The sequence below is a fragment of the Melanerpes formicivorus genome, unplaced genomic scaffold (assembly GCF_026170545.1).
Source record: "Melanerpes formicivorus ecotype bairdi unplaced genomic scaffold, bMelFor1.0.p_v2 SCAF_7, whole genome shotgun sequence".
Classification (NCBI taxonomy): Eukaryota; Metazoa; Chordata; class Aves; order Piciformes; family Picidae; genus Melanerpes; species Melanerpes formicivorus.
In genome coordinates this window covers 4422416-4445569 of record NW_027142359.1, presented here as the reverse complement: position 1 = coordinate 4445569, position 23154 = coordinate 4422416, and the positions used below count along the sequence as shown (strand labels likewise).

Here is a 23154-nt window from a genome sequence, read left to right as displayed (position 1 = left end):
AAGCCAAATAGCAAAAGAGAATTTAAAAAGGAGCAAATAAAAACCTCTATTTTCTGTCCTTTCAGCAAAAAGGAAAACCTGAATAATTTTGTATTGGTTTAACTATTTCTTTTGGCCTTTGCCCTATGCAAAATAAAATGTTCCATTTCATGCCTGGATTAACCGAAACATCTAAAATATAGGCATATTTTAAAACTTTTCATGTACAGTCTCCATTCTGAGACACTCAAATTGAACAGCTCAGTGTTCCACTCTCCAAATGATGAAAGCAAATGCCTGGCCATTTAAAAAGAATATTTTCTCCTTCTGTTTGCTTTGCTTGCCTCCAGTTCCTCACTGAAATCAACTTTCTCCCTCTTTCCTCTTGCAAGAACGTTTTCCATTTCTTTGACAAACTATTTGTCTGAAACCAATTCCCTTTATAATACCTTGGAAGTTAATTTTGAAGCTCAGAATTTGACAAAATGCCAAAGGCAAGGCAAAACGTTGCCCAAGCTGACTCTTTGAAGGTAGATTCCCCACAAAACACAGTCTGGTCAGATTTCAAACACCCTCCTTTCAGTTTTCTTTCTGTTCTGCTGCAAGCTTATGAAGAGGTCTGCAGCATGCAACACTCCCCTTTTCAACTAAAAGCTAGTGCAAATGGAAGCTAGCAGAGTTTCACCAGACTGGAGATGGTCAGTATGAATGACTGGCACCACTCTGGATAGGCCTTCAAAGGTATTTTGGTTTTTCAGGCAAGCACTTGTGCGGAACTTCAGCAGCCCCAGGAGCAGCTGACTAAATCCATCGCTTCCCTATTGACACAGAGGGCTAATTTCCAAAGCACACAGCCACCATTTTAATTATGGAAAAATAAACTGCTCTACAAAGAGTCTGTCTCCTCAGAACGGGCTTGACGGCCACAATTATATCTCTGCCCATGTTCTCATCCATCTAGCTGCTGCACTGCATTTTGCAGTGAACGGTTAAGGGGATATTCTCTTTCACTGCTGCTCACATTCAGAGTTATTAGCAACTTCTCTCCCGACATACACACGTCAAAGACCCTGAGAAAGAGCACGCTGTGAAAATTATTTTGTGTTTACCTGCCTGGAAAATTGTATTCAGGCAGCAATTCAAATTACAGCCAGACTTATTTCACTGTAGGGAGCAGGGGGGGAAACTAATTTAATCCTGGATTGGAGAAAATGCAAATTGAGGGGCTTCAAATGCAAATTTTATATAAGAAGGGGGTGAAAAAAAAGCTTCTCCTGCTTTCTCTGGCTGAAAAGAAAACCAGAGATTAACATTCTGTGGGCAGGCTGACACTTTTTACAAGACTTTTACTTGGGTTTAAAGTCTCTTTTGCACCCATTGAAGACAGCTAATGGTACAGGATTGGGGCTGTCCTGGGAGAGAAACGTTTCCTTCAAAAAAAAGTGTTGCTAAAATGGGGAGTGATGGAGGATGGGAGGGAAAATTAAATTTCCTAGGTATCACATTTGCAGTTAGTTAATATATCAAGTCAAAACCAAGTCTGCTGTCTAACTTTTCACTTACTGTTTCAATAGTGTTATAAGAATTTGTGTTTACTCACATTGAGAACTACAGTCTGGCCTTTTCCTTAAATTGCACCATCAGCACAATTAGCTAGCAGACAGATATGCAGATGCTGAATTTAGTCTTCAACACAGTATTTGCATTTTACAATAACATTTGAGCTGTGTCATATAATGAGATAATAGGTGACTTTCCCAGGATTTCCAGCAGAGAACATTTCCACTTCATTAGCATGATATAATAACAGGGCACCTGTTCCATATGGGAAGTTCCTTTCAGGGGCCAGTATCAGTTGCTGGCATTGTTGAAACTCTCCTGACATTCTGATTTAAATGGTGGGATTATACTGAAGCATCAGGTATAGCCAAGCTACATTCATCTCAAAAAGGATCAAAACATCTTGGTCAGGCCACTCCCAGGCACCAGTCTAGGCTGGGTGAAGAGTGGGTTCAGGATAGCCCTGATGGAAGAGACTTGGCGCTGTCGGCTGATGAGAAGCTCACCATGAGCTGCCAGTGCCCTCATGCAGCCCAGAAGGCAGCTGTGTACTGGGCTGCAGCAAGAGGATTGTGGACAATAGGGCAAGAGAGGCTCTTGTGAGGCCCCACCTAAAATATTGTGTCCAGTTCTGGTGTCCCCAGCATAAGAAGGACACAGAGCTGTTGGAGTGAGTCCAGAGGAGGCCACAAAGGTGATTCAAGAGCTGGAGCATCTCTGCTATGAGGACAGGCTGAGGGAGCTGAGGTTCTTCAACCATGAGAAGAAAGACTCAGTGAGAGCCTTAGAGCTGCCTTCCAGTAGCTGAAGGGATCCTACAAGAAGGCTGGAGAGGGGCTTTTCATAAAGGTGTCTAGCAACAGGGCATGGGGGAATGGTTTGAAGCTGAGGGAGAGCAGGGTTAGACTGGATGTTTGACAGAAATTCTTCAGTACAGGGGCAGTGGAAGTCTGGAAGAGCTTGCCCAGGGAGATTATGGATGCCTGCTCTGTGGGGGTCTTCAAGGCCAGGTTGAGTGAGGCTTTGGGTAACCAAGTCTAGTTGAGAGGTGTCCCTGCCCATGGTGGGGAGGTTGAAGTAGATTATCTCTGAGGTCCCTTCCAACCTAATCCATTCTATGACTCTGACAGAGCAGTGAATTCCAGGCTGGGGTTAAGTTCTCTTTACAGGAGGGAGGGTTAACACAGAAGACGGACAATTCACAATAGATTTACAGCAGCCTCCCACCCTCTATATCCCAGATGGCTGACCCAGCCTAGCAGAATTGTTGTTTAACCAGTAGAGAAGTTTGGAAGTTTTCCAACTGAACAGAGTTTTGTCAGGAAAACTCCCCAATTCATCAATCTGTTAATGTTTTGCAAAAACACCTCAAGTTCAACCAACTTTTTTTTTTCCTCAAAAAAAAAAAAAGGGGGAAGAAGAAAGAAAAATCACAAAAAATATGTAAGAGGAATGTGGATTTCAGTCACCAAATGCCTGGGGACAGCACGCCCCATCGAAAATACTCTGCACCAGGGTTTGAAAACAACTTCTTTGACCCAGGTTTTCACTTCAAAACAGAAGTGCTTCTGAACTGCAAACCCTAGCTTCAAGAAAAAAATAGGGCTGAAATGAAGTATTGCAGTAAAATTACCTACCTCTGCATGTTAGCAGAGGACATTTCATAAAGACAGTCCTTCTGCCTGCTCTTACAGCAAACAGCCGTGAGTTTGAAATACTACATGTGAGGCAACTGCTTGTCCTGCAGCAGGAAAACAGAGAAAGGTTTAGGATGGGGTCTGTCGGGTCTGTAGTGTCATGAACTGAATCACAGTCCCCTTGTAACCTCCTGTGGCAGAGAGTGTGCTGACTCATCTTACAGGCAAGCAGGGGAAACCCATGGATTTAGGAACAATGTGAAGTGGAGGCATTTTAGGGGAGCACAAGTTCCTTTATATCATTGTCAAAGCTTTTTTTTCCCCACTCTCTCAAGCTCTCCCTAGACAGCCTGGGATGCTAATACTGCCCCATCAGCCTCTTCCCTCACATCAGCACTAGAGGAAAAAGCTCCATTTACAGAATTGTAATAAGGAGAAAACTTTTTAAGGGAACATTTTCTCCATAGTTTGTCAATTATCCTGCAGCAGGGAGTAGTCACCAACGCAGGTAAACAACATCTTGCTCCTTTAAGAAGTCCATTAAGTGAATTCATCTATTATTAGAATCTGTTTAGCAGAAGAGACTGATCAGCCTGCCACAGAACATAAGACAATTAATTTATTCTTTTATGCACTACAAATGGCTTACAGCAATGGCTTGAATTGTGGCCAAGTAGATAAGGGCGAGTTCATCCAGACCCCGAGACAATGTTAGTCCAACAACCTGTGCAGAGATCAAAAGGACTCAATTACAAACCCAGCCAAAGCAAAACTCTGAGCATTTTCTATGGTTTCTTGTTGTAACAAGTATTAAGGGCTAATTCTATGTCCTGCTTTTGTAAGCTGTATACATAATGTTATGTTAAACATGTTATTCCTGGTCTGAGGAAGAACCACATAAATTGTTCTTGCCCTTGCAAAGAAGTGAAGAACAAGCAGCAGATTGTATGGGATTAGAGATAGATTAGTTCTGACAGTTTTATGTTATGACTCAGATTCTGCTTGTGAATGTATTTAATGTAATAATATGAAAATGCTATTACATAAAAATAACTTTTTAAAAGCATTTCTCCCCCTCCCTTCCATGCACCTTAACTCTAAAACACAATTAATAATTAAAGCCTATATCTTAACCTCCTTTACTTTGACATAAATCAATACTGTGCTGTAGTTACCCTGAATTAATATCAGCATAGGCAAGACTTGAAGGCAGCTGTAACTGTGGCAGAAAAATATGTTGCTATTACCAGCATTTGCATGCAGCCATCATACCAAGGAAATTCTGATTCTCCTGTAGCATTCTTTTGTATATTAATACAGGTATTATTAGGACCCAAAAATACATAAAAATGTTGGATGTTTTCCTGGTTTGTGGTTTAAAACATGTTGCAGTGCTTACACCTACGCCCTTTTCTACCTCAGCCTCAAACAGAGCAGTTTGGTGCTGGTGAATAGCTTGAGGTGCTCACTTCAATGACAACGTGCCATTTTGAAGTACATTTCTATATTAAGGACCATGTATTTTGGCATCACCAAATGACCCCCTTATGATATTCTTCTGTTATGGTTCTGCACAGTAACATCCCAGCTTGTGATCTAGCTGATCCAACACCCTCAACTTCAGTGAAGAAAAAAATCCACACAGAATGAACAACTCTCCAGCACAGCTCTCTGGTGAGCTTCCAAATGCTGCTCTTTCTAGTTCTGGTTTCTAGTTCTGGATTGCAATGCTCTGAAAATTTCTTTGTGCAGAATACAGTATTTCAAGCCTTTCTGAATTAAAATAATTGCAATTTTTAAACAAGAAACCACAATCAGACCAGGTTTATCTTTGAACAAAGGTGTATTAAGCACCATGGTTGCCCGTTTCCACTTCTGAAAGCATCTAATGCCCATTCTTAACATAGGGGATTCTCAGTTTCTGCTGAAATTTACCACCCAACAACTCCAATACAGCACACTTACTCAACATTTATGTGTTTAAATCAAGCAATCTCTCTTCAGAATATTTTCATTTGTTCCCAGACAGCCATACCTAAAATTGTGTTGAAATTTGTTGCAGAATTTGGTCGGGGGATGGGTTAACAACAGCCAGTGCTCTGTCACTGCTCTGAAATGTGATTCCTAGGAAAGATGCCGGGACACACACAACACTTCCTATATGTTTAGAAAATAAACATGGCTGCACTGCTACCTCAACTACAATGATCTCTGGTTTACTGGTAAAACATCAGCACACTTTGAAACGAAGCAAGAAACTCAAATCCCGTGGGCTGGTTTAAATAGCTAAGGAGGAGTAGGCTCAAAACTGGGGGGGGGAGAAGAGAGAAGCTCCTTCCAGGGTTCAGGGTTTTTTGTTTTTTTTTACCCTGTATTGACCTTTTTGCAAAGACAGGCTGTTTCTTACCATGCCCTTTAGTGTCAGATCTGTTAAGGGAGATCTGTTACCATGGAAATCTGGCCAAACATGTAAATCAACAGTGAGGAAACCCACAGGCAAAGATTTCTTAATAAGATCCAGGTGACTGTTCAAGTATGTATATATACTGCAAGCACTAGAAGAAAAAACAAGTTGGAAAAAGAGTGGAGGAGATTATTCATCAAACATAAAACATTTGTACTACCAGCAGATGCAGAAAAGCCATCAAAGAACAGCAAACTCCAAAGCTAAGACAAAAGGGGTGAAAGGCAAAACCAAGGCTTGCCAGGCCCATGGCACTGCAGGGTACAGGCAGTGGGGATGTCTATCTGCACCTCCATTCAGCTCTACAGGATGAGGGGAGATAACACCAATTTGTGACCTTGAGTTTGTACATTGACTCCCACAGGTCCCTAGATGAGCCAGGGATGTTTGATATATGGGGGGCTGGTGATGCTTGTCTCTAACAGAAGGGTGCTGACACTGTGCAAGAGAAAGTGAGACAAGAAAGCTGAGAGGAGAATAAGGAGGATTCCAGGCAGAAATGAAACTCAAATTCCTTTACAAATGTTTAGAAATTTCTGTGATTAATCAATAGCACTGGACTTACAGCTTTCCTTTTTTAAGCCATAATTATTTCAGTGTGTGTTATGGTTAAGATGCAGCATTACGGGTGGAGGACAGAATGCGAGTGGCTGCTATTTTAGGGAGGAGTCGAACACGGGCCTAAACATGATTGTAGCTAAGTCCAGATACTACACCCAATTCCACAGTAACCCACAGATTTTTCCCTGGACCCAAAGCAATCTTTGGACTAACAGTGAATTTTTCAGTGCTTTGCCTTGCAATGACTCTAGTGACATTTCATTTGAGAAATGTTGCAATAATGCTCAGAATATTTTTGTCAAACGCTCGCACTACCATAAACACATTCCTATATATTTTTCAACTCCTTGGAAACCTCCAAGTGGGGTACTTATTTCTAGGCATGTGGGTCAGTAATAGCATCTAACCCTAATTACAATTGATTAGTCATTGTCTCATCCAGTGTAGACCCAAACAGTGATATTCATTTAGCCTCTACATGTATATTCAATCATGCACTAATGAGCTCCCTGAGGGAATTTGGCATATGCTTTACTAGTTTGACTTCTGACCTGCTAGCAGCTGTATATTTATACTTTGCATCCAACCATTCAGCTGCATGTTTTTTCAATTATACCTCACCATGTGTATGCTATCAGAGGATATCATTCAAAATGAACTACACTTGGAAGACATTAAAATAACTAATTCACATCATTATTCACGTACTTTAAAATGGACTTTATGTGTCTTCCTGGTCCCGAATTATGATAATTTTGAGGTTATAATCATTTTTTCCCTCTTGTTGTAGAAGTGGCCCTGTTTTCTACATCCCTAAAGACTGCACTGTAAGCAGGACATGCTAAGGACAAAGTCATTTTATCTCCAGTCTAAATCATGGCTTTTCTGTTAGGACGTTAAAGAATGGAAAGCTTCACTCGAGCACAGACCTACCAGACATAATCCCAGCTTCTATCTGTTCATCCTGCCTGGTTACTCTTGCAATGATTAGGCATTGGTGCAGCTCTGACAGAACAGTTGAGCCAAATATGCTTAAGATCTACATATCCTTGGAATGACTTTTTTTCCCCCCCCCACCTTTTAGTTTTTTCCCTACATGTAGATATGGATCCAAAGCACTTCATTTGGTCTGAGTGACAGGCAAATTCCTTCAAACACTTGCCAGTTCCATTTTCTACCAACGTTGTGGTGTATGTAGTACGACACCATAAGCTTTTTCTACTCAGTTCTAAGAGAAGATACTAGTAGCAGCTGCATCTGACTTGCACAGTTGAGAGCAAGCAATTGCTGTTAAAAAAAGAAACTATTCTGAAAATAGAGAATAAGGAATCAATGCAAGTTTGTCTAGGATTATGGGTCACGTTAGAGAGCCAACTTCAGAAATTAAGAAGTTGGTATTTAATCTGTTCAGGAATCCTGGAAGATGCCAACAGATACCTTTCAGGAAAAAATCTAAACAGTTGAGATTTTAAAATCTAAAACAACTAGAATGGCAGAGAGCTGTCAAATATGATTATTATGTTCCAAGTTGGAAGATCCCAAAATTGCTGATAGATAATGTCTGTGCCACCTGACCTTTTTTTTTTTCCAGGAGCCATCTATTTCAATGGGGAAATAGCACTGAACAGAGAAGGAAGAGACATTTTCTTCTAAAACATGGTGCTTCACAAAGTGCCAAAGGGCACATAAACTCTTCTGTCAAAGAGTTAAACATGAGGTTTTTTGCTCCAGAAGATTAGAAACTGGTTCTAGGAAACAGAAGCATATGAAGTATTCAAAGGCTGGACTGGATGATCTTGAAGGTCTTTTCCAACTGAGTACATTTTGTGATTCTGTGAACTTTAAAGCATAAATTATGCTATTATTTCTTTTTTTTTTTTTAATTTCCTATTTTAGTCTATCTATACAGAATTTACTGTATCAGTGATGCAGATGCCAGACCTAGACAATCCATAGGTTGAAGATGAAAAGTGCTGTACACACATCAATTTCTGCAACTCACTGAACTACACCAAAACCCCCAAGGTTTGTTGCTCAGAGTGTATTCATGTAATTCAACCCTCTCCAATTCCAGTACAAGAAGGGAGAAGAGAACATAGGAATAGTACTGGGAGGGTTACACCAGGCTGGTCTTCAGCACAAGTGGCCAAGAGGAGCTGGTTTCTGGTGAGTCTGCCTAAGTCTCTCATGCCCTAACAAGTTACCACAAATTACTGAAAGAGTGATAAATGCAGCTTGCAAACTCTGGTTCCTGGTATAGGTAAAGCAAAAGAAGCCTGCATAGGGAAGCTTTTGAGATCAGGTGCTCAGCAGGCAGGTCACATTGCACAGCCTACTTCTTAGCAGCATAAAGAGCCTGGGAGAAAGGAAAGACAGGGTTAGGAAGGTAGCAGCAAGTCAGAGGCACAGATTTGTGACCATAAATATTAGTTTTTTATGATCCAGACATGCTGTTTGTCACAACAAAATCATTTTAACTTTTCACAGCGTTGCACCTGGCAATATGCAACTGAACGGAGTTCTTGGTTTGTTTTCTTTCAATGACCATTTGCAATGGCTGAAACCATACCAGGAACATACTAAACATACGAAATCAGATTCTCTGAAATATTCCCCTGAGATTTTCAGGCAAAGAATTTATCATCATCATCACCAACCACCTCCCAAAACTGACACACTATTATTAAGTATATATATATATATATATATAAAGTAGACACGTAATCCAAAGTTTAGGACAACACTGTCCACTAGAAAAATGCCTCATACTTGTATAGCTACTGCTATCTAGTCCCTGTGATAAGGCTGAAGCTTCTGCTCCATGTGTAGAAAGAAATGAAGAAATAAGAAGACAAATTCAGTTCCAACTGTAGAGTTACAGTTTGGGAGGTTTTGGTGTGTGCATTTCAATTATTGTTATTATTTTTAATTTAACAAGTATTTGAGAAGATTAGAGAGAAAGGGGGTGAGAGGAACTAATAAGAGAGTTGTTTATTAAATTTGTAGCTATCCAAACATTTAATTGGAAGAGTAATATCTGGGAAACATTATAAAAATACCACTGAGCAAAATAACTTCTGAAAATATTATCGTCCTTTTCACAATAAATTCTAACTCTTTTTATTCACACTTTTACTAACTGCAGGAGAATCACATCCAAAGTTCTGTCACCACACACTCAAGTAACATGGAGTTCTATTCCAGATATTCTGTATCTAGTGTCCTAACCGCATCACAATCCAAATGTTTTGCACTATAGAACTAGTTGTGGTTGGTCAGTTCAGTATCAAACCTAGTATAGACAAACACCTATTTTTCCAACAGAAAAAAAAAAGCTTTATCCTGAGCTTACAAACTAAACTAACTGTGCTTGATATGGCAACATCAGAAAATTACCTGGAAGCCTAAATTTTGGGGTAAAAAAAATCCTATCAATCCTTATTCCAAACACAGAGAAATGTATTTATTTCCCGACTTCCTTTTTGAAGAACAACAACAAAGAGAATTCTAGGAAGCAGGAATCTGTTTCATATTAAATGAGGTCCACTACATTTCTGGGAATCCTAATCAAGTTCTTACCAAACAAGTTAGCCATTGGGTACTATAAAGCATGGAGGGGTCATCCAGAGAAACCAGGTAGCTTCATATCCCCAGAGAGGACTGAAAATAACTGTAACTTCATGCGCTTAATACATCTGTCAGGGCTGAGCCTTGTCTTTTAAACCAGAGTCATAAATTGGAGATAAAATGCCACGTTTGTGCCTTTTTTTTTTCTCTTTAATCTGAGGAGCAAGAAATTAAAAGACAATCAAATTTTCATCTAGTATGCCTAACTGTTCAGCTAAGATCTCTCTGGGAGTGACATGAACCATCTTAAAAGGAATCCAAGCCAAAATAGTTTGAGAAAGTCCAGATCTGACAGAAGTGTCTGGACTGTCTTCATCCACTTCTAAAGCACACCAAACTAGAATTCCACACTGCACACATCCTCCTGCTCAAGGAATCATGGAGTTACCTCCAATTCACTCCTACGCCTTAACTTTTGTCTAAAAATTCACCCTGAGTTTCTGTGTTCTATTTGTGCTGCCAGGCAGGAGTTGTTCATACAGATGCTGTATCCTCCTTTAGATGACTGTTCCAGAGATATTGAATAATACATTCCTAATTAAGCTATATCTCATCCTTGGAGCTTAACAGTGTCACCTACAAATTAAGACACCTCATTAGCCCAAGCAAAAAGGTCTGATGCCATTGTTCCAAGAAATACCCTGGGCTAGGTATAAAAGAAGTTGAAAAGCAGAAAGTTAATATCACCATTTAGATATGCCAAAGGCATCTGAGGGGAGTTTGAAGCTTTCATCTTTGAGCAATCACCTGGCAAGTCTTTGCACATACTTCCAACCCCCTATCAGACTGTTAATTCCCCTGTTTCAGTGTAAGAATACAGAAGTGCAATTCTGCAGTCCTGGGAATAGAGTTTATCATCAATTTGTAAGGCAGGTACATGATAAAGGAACAAGAAGAGTGACCTGGTTGCAGCTTTTGCCTGTAGCTCTGGGAAGGCAACATGGCCTCGGACCACGTGATCTATCTGAAAGAGAGGAAAGCAACATTTGTTGAATGATTACATCTTAAAAACTTGGTTCTGGAAAAGGGTAATGCAGTATCATAACCTTAAAAAGACAAGGCAGTTTCTGAATTACTTATGAGGTATCAAGTCCATGGAACCCGACGGGTTACACCCACGGGTGCTGAGAGAACTGGCAGATGAGGTTGCTAAACCCCTCTCTATTATATTTCAAAAGTCCTGGCAGTCTGGTGAAGTCCCCACAGACTGGAAAAGGGGAAACATTGCCCCCATCTTCAAAAAGGGCAAGAAGGAGGAACCAGGGAACTACAGGCCAGTCAGTCTCACCTCTGTGCCTGGAAAGATCATGGAACAGATCCTCCTGGAGTCACTACTCGCTCAAAAGCATAGTGAAGAGGTGATTGGGAACAGTCAGCATGGCTTTGCCAAGGGCAAATCCTGCCTGACCAACCTGGTGGCCTTCTATGAGCAGGTGACAAAATTAATAGATGAGGGGCGAGCAACTGATGTCGTTTACCTGGACCTGAGCAAAGCCTTCGACACTGTCCCGCACCACATCCTGGTCTCCAAACTGGTGACACATGGGTTTGATGGGTGGACCACTAGATGGATAAGGAACTGGCTTGATGGCCGCACCCAAAGAGTGGCTGTCAATGGCTCCATGTCCCAGTGGAGGCCAGTGACAAGTGGAGTCCCTCAGGGATCAGTCCTGGGACCTATCTTATTCAACATCTTTGTGGGGGACATGGACAGTGGCATTGAGTGCACCCTCAGCAAGTTTGCTGATGACACCAAGCTGTGTGGTGCAGCAGACACGCTGGAGGGAAGGGAGGCCATCCAGAGGGACCTTGACAGGCTGGAGAGGTGGGCACAGGCCAACCTCATGAAGTTCAATAAGAGCAAGTGCAGGGTCCTGCATCTGGGTCGAGGCAATCCCAGGCACAAATACAGGCTGGGCAGTGACTGGCTGGAGGATAGCCCTGAGGAGAGAGACTTGGGGGTGCTGGTGGACAAAAAGCTCAACATGAGCTCTCAGTGTGCACTTGCAGCCCGCAAAGCCAATCAGATCCTGGGCTGCATCAGGAGAAGTGTGGCTAGCAGGTCGAGGGAGGTGATCCTCCCCCTCTACTCAGCCCTGGTGAGACCCCACCTGGAGTACTGTGTCCAGTTCTGGAGCCCCTATTACAAGAGGGATGTGGAGGTGCTGGAACGTGTCCAGAGAAGGGCCACGAGGATGATCAGAGGGCTGGAGCACCTCTCCTATGAGGACAGACTGAAGGAGTTGGGGCTGTACAGTCTGCAGAAGAGAAGGCTCCGAGGTGACCTAATTGTCGCCTTCCAGTATCTGAAGGGGGCCTACAGGAAGGCAGGGGAAGGACTTCTCAGGATCTCAGGTAGTGATAGGACTAGGGGGAATGGAATGAAGCTGGAGGTGGGGAGATTCAGGCTGGATGTGAGGAGGAGGTTCTTCACCATGAGAGTGGTGAAACCCTGGAATGGGTTGTCCAGGGAGGTGGTCGAGGCCCCGTCCCTGGGGGTGTTTAAGAGCAGGCTGGATGAGGCTCTGTCCAGCCTGATCTAGTGTGGGGTGTCCCTGCCCATGGCAGGGGGGTTGGAACTAGATGATCCTTGTGGTCCCTTCCAACCCTGAATGAAACTATGAAACTATGAAACTAAGTCCTAGTCCTAGTGAAGCCAGTGGCAGAACTCCCGCTGACATGAATGGATTTGGGATTTGGCGTCACAACACTGAAAAAGCAACCAACACTGCACCAAAACCAGGCAAAATGCTAAGCATGCAGCTCCTCAGTCAGAAGGGTAGGCTGAAAACATGACTTTATTTCCTGTCCAACACTACTTCAGAGCATGTCCTCTAGTCTCTCCCATCCTCTTGTATGCATACCCTTGTTGGAATTCTACCAGGAGCATCTTCTTGGCCCAAATCCCTTCCATCTTCCTCTCTCACACTATTATAATAAAACCCAAGCTGTGTTGTCATCCTGATAGATGCTCCATGTGTTCATTGCAGGAAACAAAATGTATACCTTGAGAAGCAATTATTGGTATAAAAAAAAAATGAAATCAATATTATAGGTTCTGTCTTATACTAAATTTATAAATCAGCTTGTCCTTTCACTCCAGAGTGGCTACCATTACTCACAAACACAAAGTACCAGGTAGAATGACATGGGCTTTTAGGGCAATAATTCATCAGGTTTTGTGGCCTCTTGGTAATACCCCATCAGAGGTGACAGTAAAAGCTAAGGAGGCAAAACTGGAGCTACTCAAGAGCACTGAGGAGATTTGGCAGGACCTACTGGCAGCAAACCGCAAAAGGTATTTGATTTTTAATAGCATGAGTCTAGTCCTTAACCAGTGTAGGAAAGCATGCAATGAAGCATATATATCTGAACCCAGCAATAAAAATAGTGCCTGTTCTTTTTGAGATCTGCAGAGACAAACCTCAAACACATGTGGGCATTCAAAACAAAGCCCAAGTTTGCAGTCTTGCATCAGCTCTGCAGATTAGAGGAGCAGGTCATGAACTCAGCAATAAATCTATACATAAATATTGTACATGCATATGCTATGAAAACAACACAAAATTGTTACAGAAGTTATGAAGTTAGATATTTAAACCTCTTGAATTCAAGACATGGTCACATGAGGGTCACATCTAGAAACCCTTTGCTGCTATTCTTTGTTTTAGAGCTGGTAATGTTGTGCCATTTGTCCCTGTTGTGCAACACCTTTCTTCCTACTAATTTTGAAGATGCAGTGCAAAAGCCCATGGAACAAACAAACAAGCAATGAAGCTTTCTGAAAACAAGGGGAGCTCTCACTTCTTCATTTGGACTCTATCTGAACAAGTTTGCAAAACCCAACAAATCTTTCTTGCATCTGTACCAATGGGAAAAAAAAATAGAAATTGTTAAAGGAATTCTACCAGTTTTAAGTTGTTCAACAGATGGGTGAAACTGCATGAAAAGAATTCACCTGTGGGCATAGATGAAAAGAATCCCAAAACATGTTTGTTTGTTTTAGGAAACTTAAGTATGAGAAAACATGATGTTAAAAAGTCCACAGCTTTAAAATTACAAAGACAAAGATTGCAACCTACCCTCCACACAATGCACAGACACTGGTTGCCCCTATGGCTCCCTGTGTGTTTTCTGTACGCACAACCTCAAGAAAACCACATGAGATATTCTAAGAATATTTTAATAAGACAGTTTTCTTAACATACCTAACAGAGCTGACTTCTGCTATGGGTCCTAACAAGACCATACACTTTCCCCCAGGAATTTCCTTAGTGACTCAGGGGTGTTTTGTTCTCTGCTACTAGAATAGAAAGGTTTTTTGAAATCACCTTTCTGAAATGCCCTACATCTCATGGTCCATTTTAAGTGTAAAACCACCCTCAGCCAGCCAAGAAAAAGCACTGACTTGCTGAATCCTCTCTACAGATTTGTTAAGTGTCTTTACCCACTTTAGATTAAGCATTTGCCCTTTCCAAAGTGTTCTTACCAAAAAATGCACATTTCCCATATTCATTTTCAAGCAGTCATGGTACAAGCAGTAATGCAATTTTACCTCTGGTTACAACAGTTACCTACAAAAGGGCAGATTTAGACTGGATATTAGGGTAGTGAGACACTGGAACAGGCTGGACAGGGCTGTGGATGTCCCCTTCCTGAAGGTGTTCAAGGCCAGGTTGGATGAGGCCTTGAGCAACCTGATCTTGCAGAAGGCGTCCCTGCCGGTGGCAGGGGGGTTGGAAGCAGATGACCTTTAAGGTTCCTTCCACCCCAAACCATTGTATGGTTCTATGATATGATTCTGTGAAAATGGGACATTTTGGCTTTAGCCACATCTTGACCTACAAGTGAGTGTAAAGCACACACATTCCACCTGCTGAAAGAGTACTTCAGCTGTGAGGCTGAGGCTGGTTGGAGACAGGAAACAGAGGCTGCAGGAGAAGAAGAAGGATGACTGTACAGAGAGGAATGTCAGATTCCTGTAGCCAAAGAGAGAACACAGGAGGGAACATCAGTTCATAGCTCAGCAGTGAGGGTGTGACTGGGCTTCCTGATCCAGGATTATTTCTGTTTCTCATACAGTGACTGTTCCATCTGGAATGTATAAATGCAGTGATGGCCCCATCTGGTACTTCCTGGACATGTACCCCAGCCACTAGGCTTTTGAAAAGGTGGGTGGTGCTGGGTTTAAGTAAGAAAGCAATTACACCTGCAATCTGTAAAAGACCAAGCCCAGCTGTCTGTTTGGGGAGCTTACAGAGGATACCCACAGGATTAGGCCCATCTCCTGTAATTTCTCAAGAGGAGCTCAGCACCTCATCCCTAAGGGCAGTCAGTATTTCTACAGACTGTGCAAGGAGACACACAAGGAGCATCAGAAGCTTCCAGGGTAGAGCAGCCACCTAGTCTTGCTGACACTTTTGGACTCAAGCCTAAATATGCTCCATACCTGTAGCCTTTCTTTAAATTTAACATCAGTGTTCTACTTCTGACTGCCTCCTTGTAAATAAGGAAATTCATGTTGAGAAAATCCAGTTGTTTTTTCTTTTTTGATAAATTCAATTACACTTTCTGTAGTCAAGAAAACAACTGAAGTAACAGTATATGCAGTGTCTATTTAGATAGGATGACATGTTAAAATATTACTATTTTGGCCACACAATACATCTGTAATGTATGCCCATCAGTGAGCACAATTGTTCCACATAATGTGTCTCATTTTCTTTATCTCAGAGTGTATCTCAGCCTCCTGCTCAAGTAAAGAATGAATGCTTCTTTGCCTGTAAAGCAATAACAATAATCACCATCATAAAAGGAAGACATGCCCTTAGTGCTATGCCCCATATATAATCCCCTATCAGTATGCAAATTAACAGTTTGTAAGAGACATAATCAACTATTATTGTTTTCAGCAGCGTGGTATCTCCTATGATTTTCTGGAGGTGTTTCAGGCACAGCTCTGCCAAACTGACAGTGAAGCTATCCCAAATAACTGCAGTTATGGTAGATCTCCCATCTTGGAGTCTGTCTCCAAACACTTACCAGTTTTCCTGTAGCACTTTGACCTCCCTCATTCAACCACAATCCAGGTACCATTGCAGAGAAATAAGGTCCCCAAACACCGGGCACAAAAATGGGTGTTTCACTGACCTGGAAAGGCAAGAGGAAACTCCAGTGAAACAAACTACTTGCTAAAGCAGGTGCTTCACAACTGATGTTTGACAGCTATCAGAGTCCAATACTGAAAACTATTCCTGCTCCTCCACTGGTGTTACCAATGTGACTAGAGATACATTGGTTTCTGAGGACTATACAGAGAACTATCTTCCCCATTTGAATTATTGTTGAATGACACAACACAGCTGCAGGTACTGACTGCACAACTGTCCCCACTCATTCCCATTTACAGAGCAGGTGGCTCTGGCCATGCAAAAAGTCAGACACTTCAGGAACTTGGGCTGTGTTTTACATGGAGAGAGAGAGAGAGAGTGCCTCGTTTCTCCAAAAAAGCACCTTCCTTTGGCTGAGCAGATGGATACAACACTGTGTTGGGCTGGTATCAGAATATATAGCCAATGTGATGGGCAGCTGGTGCTCACACGGCACTCATTCTGTTTGGTTTCAGAGTTAAGAAGCAAAAGGGAATCCTCTTGACAGAGCACAATGAGGTCTCCCAAGACCTGCCATCACCTCCTGAAGCTTACAGTAGAACCCCAAGCTCCAGTGCTCTCACTGCTGTCAGGACAGTTAGGTGTCTTGAGCAGAAGCTGCAAACGTGGCCTGGGCAAAAGGGGATTTGCTTGTGTTAACCAACAGGAAATATGTGCCTGGGTAAACATTAGATTTTGCCTCTTACTTAGGCTTAGCTTCACACATACCACTCCTTCCTTCACACCTGTGAACCCTTTCATCAGGGCAGATATCTAAGCACTATCATCCAGAAACCAAAGAGGACTGTATTTCACTGCTTACATACAAATACACCACCCACGTTTACAGTGAGATCCTGCTCCCATGCAATATTTCAGTGGTTAGACCACTCAGGATGTGGGAGACACTGGTTCATTTCCTTTCTCTGCTTCAGAAGATGCAAATGATCAGTTTATAAGGGTGGAGGGCATTTTCCTTCCTCTTACAAAACTCTTCCACTTTCAGTAGACTAGACAGACCTTCTAGACCTTCCTTCTGGTTCAGAAAGCAAGCCGAAGGAGTCATGATACTAAGGCACAGCACAGAGCATGGAGCTTGGGTCCTAGTACTTGTTGTAAGGACAGGCTGACTATTCTGCACTGGTTGAATGTATGTAATTCTTGTAGGAGAGGCTGGAGAAGACAGGTCATCCATCCCCTGGCAGGCTATCTGCTTCTCTTGGAAGCATGACTCATGTTTTCTCTTCCAGGACCAATGGAGGTATACATGATTTGTCTGGGAAAGGAGAAGAGTAGTGCAGTCCTGCACCATCACTTGAGTACACCTCCCAGTAGTCCACGTTAATGGGATGGTTAAATCTGCAACTGTTGTTCTCTGGAAGATGGGAAGCGCTCCAAGTGGAGGAAATAAGAGACTTCCCTAACAAAACAAGTCTGTATGTTTGCAAAGCTGGAACATCAAAAAATACAGGACTTAGCCAATGGAACAATGGGGCGTTTTTTATATGCAAAACTTGCTCTTCATTAGCAAAATTCTAGACCCACTGAAGCATGCTTAAGGTTTGCTACCAATTTCAATAAGGCCCCAACTTGACGTCAAAATGGTTTTGAGGAGGAATAACTAAAAATTCAGGACTGTTCCTGTTACACTTGATGCACATTCTCCCTATAGTTAAACAGGCCAAACTTTAAAAAGAGTTTTTGCTGGCAACTAGGGAATATATTCCAAGATGCAGTTTACTGGCATTTGTGCATCACACATGTTTAGTAAATACACCAGCAGGGAGGTTTCTGCACAAACAATAGTCTGCTCCAGCCATAAACTTACAGTACAGCTGATTCTTGTCACGAAGTTAAGTAGGGAAAACAAAGCAACCCAAACTGGTTTCTCAAAGCACATTGCCACGGCATCAAGTGATCTCAATTTCTCCTCAGAATGCATCTCACAAAGCCGAGAACCTTGCTCAGGTCTCGCCTGTCAGCCCTAACACACTGACTGGCTTGTGTTAGTGATGTGTGTGCACATGTGCCTGTGTGTCTGCATAAGGTTTTGGCTGACTAAAGCCATTACAGAGCAAGAATAGTTGCACTGAATTTGAAAAGGCATTTACGACTCCAAGCAGACGAAGCTACGTCAAGAACATTGCAGGGACATTTGGTTTTGTTTTGTTTTCTCTTAAAACTACAAATTAATAGAGCTTTGAGTTTTCAACACCTCTATGGGGCAAGCCTTCTTTCACAATTTCAACAAAACAAAGAGCAACAGAAAGCAATTCTTAAAATAACCTGATTTTTAGGCCAATTAAACATCACTGACCTTACTGAGAACACAGTAGAAGGACAAGTTAGTGTCTACTCTGAACTAATGATGAACTCATGTGGAGAACCCAAACATGCCATCCCATAGCTGTGGACACAACATGTCTCTACAGGGAGAAAGGAACATTTGGGGCAGAAGGGGCTTGGGTTTTTGAAGTCTCAACTCAAGCTATTTTTGATGAAGCAAAGTTTGCAGTACACTGCACTCTACAGCAATTCATGAAGGAAGAATTTTGCTACACCAAATGAATCAAGATTGAATTCCAACTGCTGTGTGGTCTGAAGGAATGGGTCAATCCAAGAACATTAAAGGAAGAGAGATGCTTTGTGAAATCAGTGGAAATTCTGAATGTCAAGATAATATAACTTAACACATAAAATCATAGAATCCTAAACCAGCTTAGGTTGGAAGGCACTTCAGAGATCACCTCCTCCAACCTCCCTGCCATACTTAGGGACACCTCTCAACTACATTCAGCTGCTCAAGGCCTCATCCAACATGGCCTTGAACACCCCCAGGGGAAGAGGCATCCACAACCTCCATGGGCAACCTATTTCACAGTCCCACCAACCCTGTACTGAAGAACTTCTTCCTAAGATACAGTCTAACTCTACTCTCCCTCAGTTTCAAACCATTCCCCCTTGCCCTGTTGCTAGACACACTTATGAAGAGTCCCTCTGCAGCCTTCCTGTAGGATCCCTTCAGGTATTGGAAGGCAGCTCTAAAGTCCTCCTGGAGTCTTCTCTTCTCCAGGCTGAACAACCCCAGTTCCCTCAGCCGAACCTCACAGCAGAGGTGCTCCAGCCCTTGGATCATTTTTGTAGTCCTTGTCTGGACTCGCTCCAACAGCTCTGTGTCCTTCTCATGATGTGAACACCAGAACTAGACCTGGTAGTCAAGGTGGGGTCTCACCAGAACAAAGGGGCAGAATCACCTTTCCTGACCTAGTGGCCATACTCCGATGCAGCCTAGAACATGATTTGGGTGGTGTGTAACAGACTCCAACCAGGATGTCAGTTTTGTTAGACTTTGGAAGGCAGCTCTGAGGTACCCCCCAGAGTCTTCTGTTCCCAGGCTGAACAACCCCAGCTCCCTCAGCCTATCCTCACAGCAGAGATATTTCAGCTTCTATTGTAAGTCCACTATTTACTAAACTTCCCTATGTGTCTGATAACACTAAGAGGTTCAGGTTGATTAAAAGACCAAACTCTCCCTAAGCCAATCCTTCTGGCCTAGCATTTTGGACACCCCCAGGAACTTGCCAGGTTCCTTCCCCTTCAGGAGTGTAATACACATTTTGCAGACTCTGGGTCTCAGTGCACACGGAAGATGAGAAAATTGGGCAATAACATTCTCCCCAAAAGAGAGACACAATCTTGGAGAAGCAGAACACTGAACATTCTCCCATGGATATATGCATAAGAAACAGCAAATGGTTTCCGTTTCCCCTTCTTGAAATATTTGGATGATGCTTAAGTTTTTCAAGCCATGCAGCAGCTGGCACTTGTATTTTCATAATAAAAAGTCCCAGCTCAGTCAGAGCATACAAACCACCCCATCCCACTAAAACACATGAGAAGACATAAGTGTAAGGTTGGAGAAACAGTGCAGAGCTTGCCACAGACCCCAGAAGATAAGCACAATTTGCCAGACCCAGAGCTATTTTTGTTGCACTAATACCATATCCTTTTCACAGCCTTCTATTGCCTTCAGACATTCTTATGATGCTATAGGAGGAGCAATGCGGTGTCATTTTTTTTCCCTTTAATGAGCTTAAGAAAATCCTTAATCTTTTTAGTAAAAAACATCTGCTTTAGATTTATGGGTAACTGATTTTTATTTTTAAAGCAATTAAGATGTCATCCCTCTTTGGAAGTTAAAATACTAATTCAAAAGGCAGCGTCAGATTTGCTGCCTTCTATTTGACTGAAATTCATCCTGTGACACACTCCTATTTGTGAGGCATATTAACATTTATTATTTTTTACATACAGTGAAGCTGAAACACAAGAGAGGACCCCCTGTGCTACATCTTAGAATAATCTCTGCATGCCAATTATTTCAGCAGGAATTGCAAGATGGGAGATGAGAAGAATCTGAACCTATTCATACTTTGAGTCATAAGCAGCACCTCTAAAGATTTCAGCTGAACATATTCACATGGAGACTATTGCCCTGGTGTGTGAGGATACTTACAGAAGTATTAGACAAGCAATCCTATCTCATTCTGTGGATAGGGATGAATCCTTTTGTACAGGAAAATGTCACCTTTCCATGTCTCCCCAACATACACATTCCTGCTTGCTCAGCCCATTGTTTTGGATGAGATGAGCATTAGCCAAAATTCGTGTTCATTTGAAGGGAAGAAGAGTTCAACACCTTATGAAAGGGAGAAGAAGGAGGGGGAAAAAAAAGTTCTGCCTAGGAAGATCTAACCTCAGTGTGTGCTTTGTAAGAGATCATGCTAACATGTAAGATATGTAAACATTATAGTGCAATCAGAAACAAATGAAATGATGAATTCAGCCTAACAATATTCAGCTGTGGAGCAACTGCCAGAAGGTACTTTTTGTTATGAATAGATCATTTGGATGAGTTACAGACCAGATTTCAACCCTGGCGTGTGCTAGGAAAATCAGTGTCAAACTACCTAAGATCAGAAGGTATCAGCAGTACATCTGGCAGTCCACAGAAATGAAAAATGTCTTTCAAACATATAAAACTATATGAAACAAAGCTGAAGTCTGAAAGGACCTGCTCAAATGGCATTAATATGAGATCTGTAAGGTATTTAATTTAGTTCAGCCCTTCCCACTTGCCTCTCCCTCTAAAACGAAAACAGGCCAGAAAAAAAAGTTCCACCTTTCTTGTAAAAGTCAACATGGAACAAAAAGCACTGCTTACCACTAACTTACAGCTCACCTAAGTAAGGAAAAGGAGTCAGTGCCTTTAATGCAAACTAAACTCAGCTCTCAGGACTGCCCTTTGGTACAAGGAGCAGAACAGAACACAGACCTTCACAGACAAGACTCACCTAGGCATCCAGCCATCCCATAAAATGAGCAAGTTGTAACATGAGATTTATTTTACTTAGCTTTGTTTTTGCTAGACTAGCCGTGATGATCAGGCACATGCCTGTGTTTCCTCCTCACTTTTGTGTAAATGTTACAGCAATCAGAGACAAGATAAAATAAAACACAGCACGCTGCTGAGAGCAGTTCTATGGAAGCAAGAATTTCAGCAGAATTTTCCTCCTTAGCTGACACCATCTGTTGCTGGTGCAGGCTTACATAAGTTTCTTACAGCAATGCTATTGGAGAATTACCTGAAAAGGAAATCTTTACATTAATAAGATATACTTCTATCATAGAATCAAAGAATGGTTGGAAGGGACCTCAGAGAACATCTACTCCAACTTTCCTACCATGGGCAGGGACACCTCTCAACTAGATTCAGCTGCTCAAGGCCTCATCTAGCCTGGCCTTCGACACCCCCAGGGAGGAGGCATCTACAATCTCCCTGGGCAACCTTTTCCAGAGACTCACCACTCTTGCTCTGAAGAACTTCTTCCTAAGATACAGTCTAAAGTCTAAACCTGCTCTCCCTCATCTTCAAACCATTCCCCCTTGTCCTGTTGCTAGACACACTTATGAAGAGTCCCTCTGCAGCCTTCCTGTAGGATCCCTTCATGTATTGGAAGGCAGCTCTAAAGTCCTCCTGGAGTCTTCTCTTCTCCAGGCTGAACAACCCCAGGTCCCTCAGCCGATCCTCACAGCAGAAGTGCTCCAACCCTTGGATCACTTTTGTAGTCCTCCTCTGGACTCGCTCCAACAGCTCTGTGTCCTTCTCATGATGTGAACACCAGAACTGGACCTGGTATTCAAGGTGGGGTCTCACCAGAACAAAGGGGCAGAATCACCTTTCCTGACCTACTGGTCATACTCTGATGCAGCCTAGGACATGATTTGCCTTCTGGGCCACAGGAACACACTGCTCTCCATCAATGCACCCAAGTCTCCTTCTTCAGAGCTACTCTCAACCCACTCCGCATGCAGCCTGGATTCACGCCTGGGAGTGGCCCAACCCAGATGCAGGATGGCACAAGCACTTTGATTTGTTGAACCTCATAGTTTTTCACTGGGCCCAATTCTCAAGCCTGTTAAGATGCTTCTGGGATGGCATCCCTTCCTTCAAGTGAGTTCACCACACAGACATATATCCATCTTCTTCCATTTTCATTTCTGCTCCTAATACTAGGCCTCTGATATCTGGCAGCACTCTGGGATCATTACCAGATTCTCTGTTTACTTGCAGTATGACACAGAGAGAGAAAATAAATTTTCTGTTGAACTGTTCTTGACTTACAGTCACTTATATGCAAGGAAAATTAAGCCTTCATTCTACTGTTACAACTGTTTTAGAGGAATTATTTGCTAATGAGAAGCTAGGGTCAGAAAATGTGTTTTAAAATCACCTCACTTATCAGCTTCTACAGCCAGAAATTCAGAATAACAGCTGCTTTTGTTGACTAAGGCAGGTATGAAAAAAGATCCAAGATACTGATGGAAAGCAGGAAAAGAAACAAGGGAAAGCACTGTATCAGTCATCAACTAATAAACGCTCTTTACAGTTCTGGACTTTGATCACTGACAAGTCAAATACTTTCATTAACTTCTCTGATGACTTTTAACTTTCAAAGATTCTGACTGACTGTGGCTTGAGAATACTGACATTCATTCAGTTCAGGGGTCTTACACTGATGCATAAAATTAAGAAAACTGTATCATTTTGCTTCTGCTGACAGATGGGTCTTATATAGCTGTTCAACCACAACTCTCTGACAAAGAATGAAACAGA

General features: G+C 42.2%; 1 protein-coding gene across 11 annotated transcripts in view; it reads right to left on the bottom strand.

Annotated features, from left to right (window-relative positions):
• The window catches only part of FGGY (FGGY carbohydrate kinase domain containing), a 356970-nt gene that overhangs the window by 35558 nt on the left and 298258 nt on the right, over positions 1-23154 (bottom strand). For 10 of the 11 annotated variants that reach the window (XM_068140722.1, XM_068140721.1, XM_068140717.1 and 7 more), the window contains 4 exons: positions 15871-15978; positions 10731-10792; positions 5584-5731; positions 3826-3900 (listed from right to left, as the gene is read on the bottom strand). In XM_068140722.1, the coding sequence (XP_067996823.1) occupies positions 3826-3900; positions 5584-5731; positions 10731-10792; positions 15871-15978 (393 nt within the window). The remainder of the gene's footprint in view (positions 1-3825; positions 3901-5583; positions 5732-10730; positions 10793-15870; positions 15979-23154) is intronic. The other variant, XM_068140720.1, reaches the window with a different exon arrangement.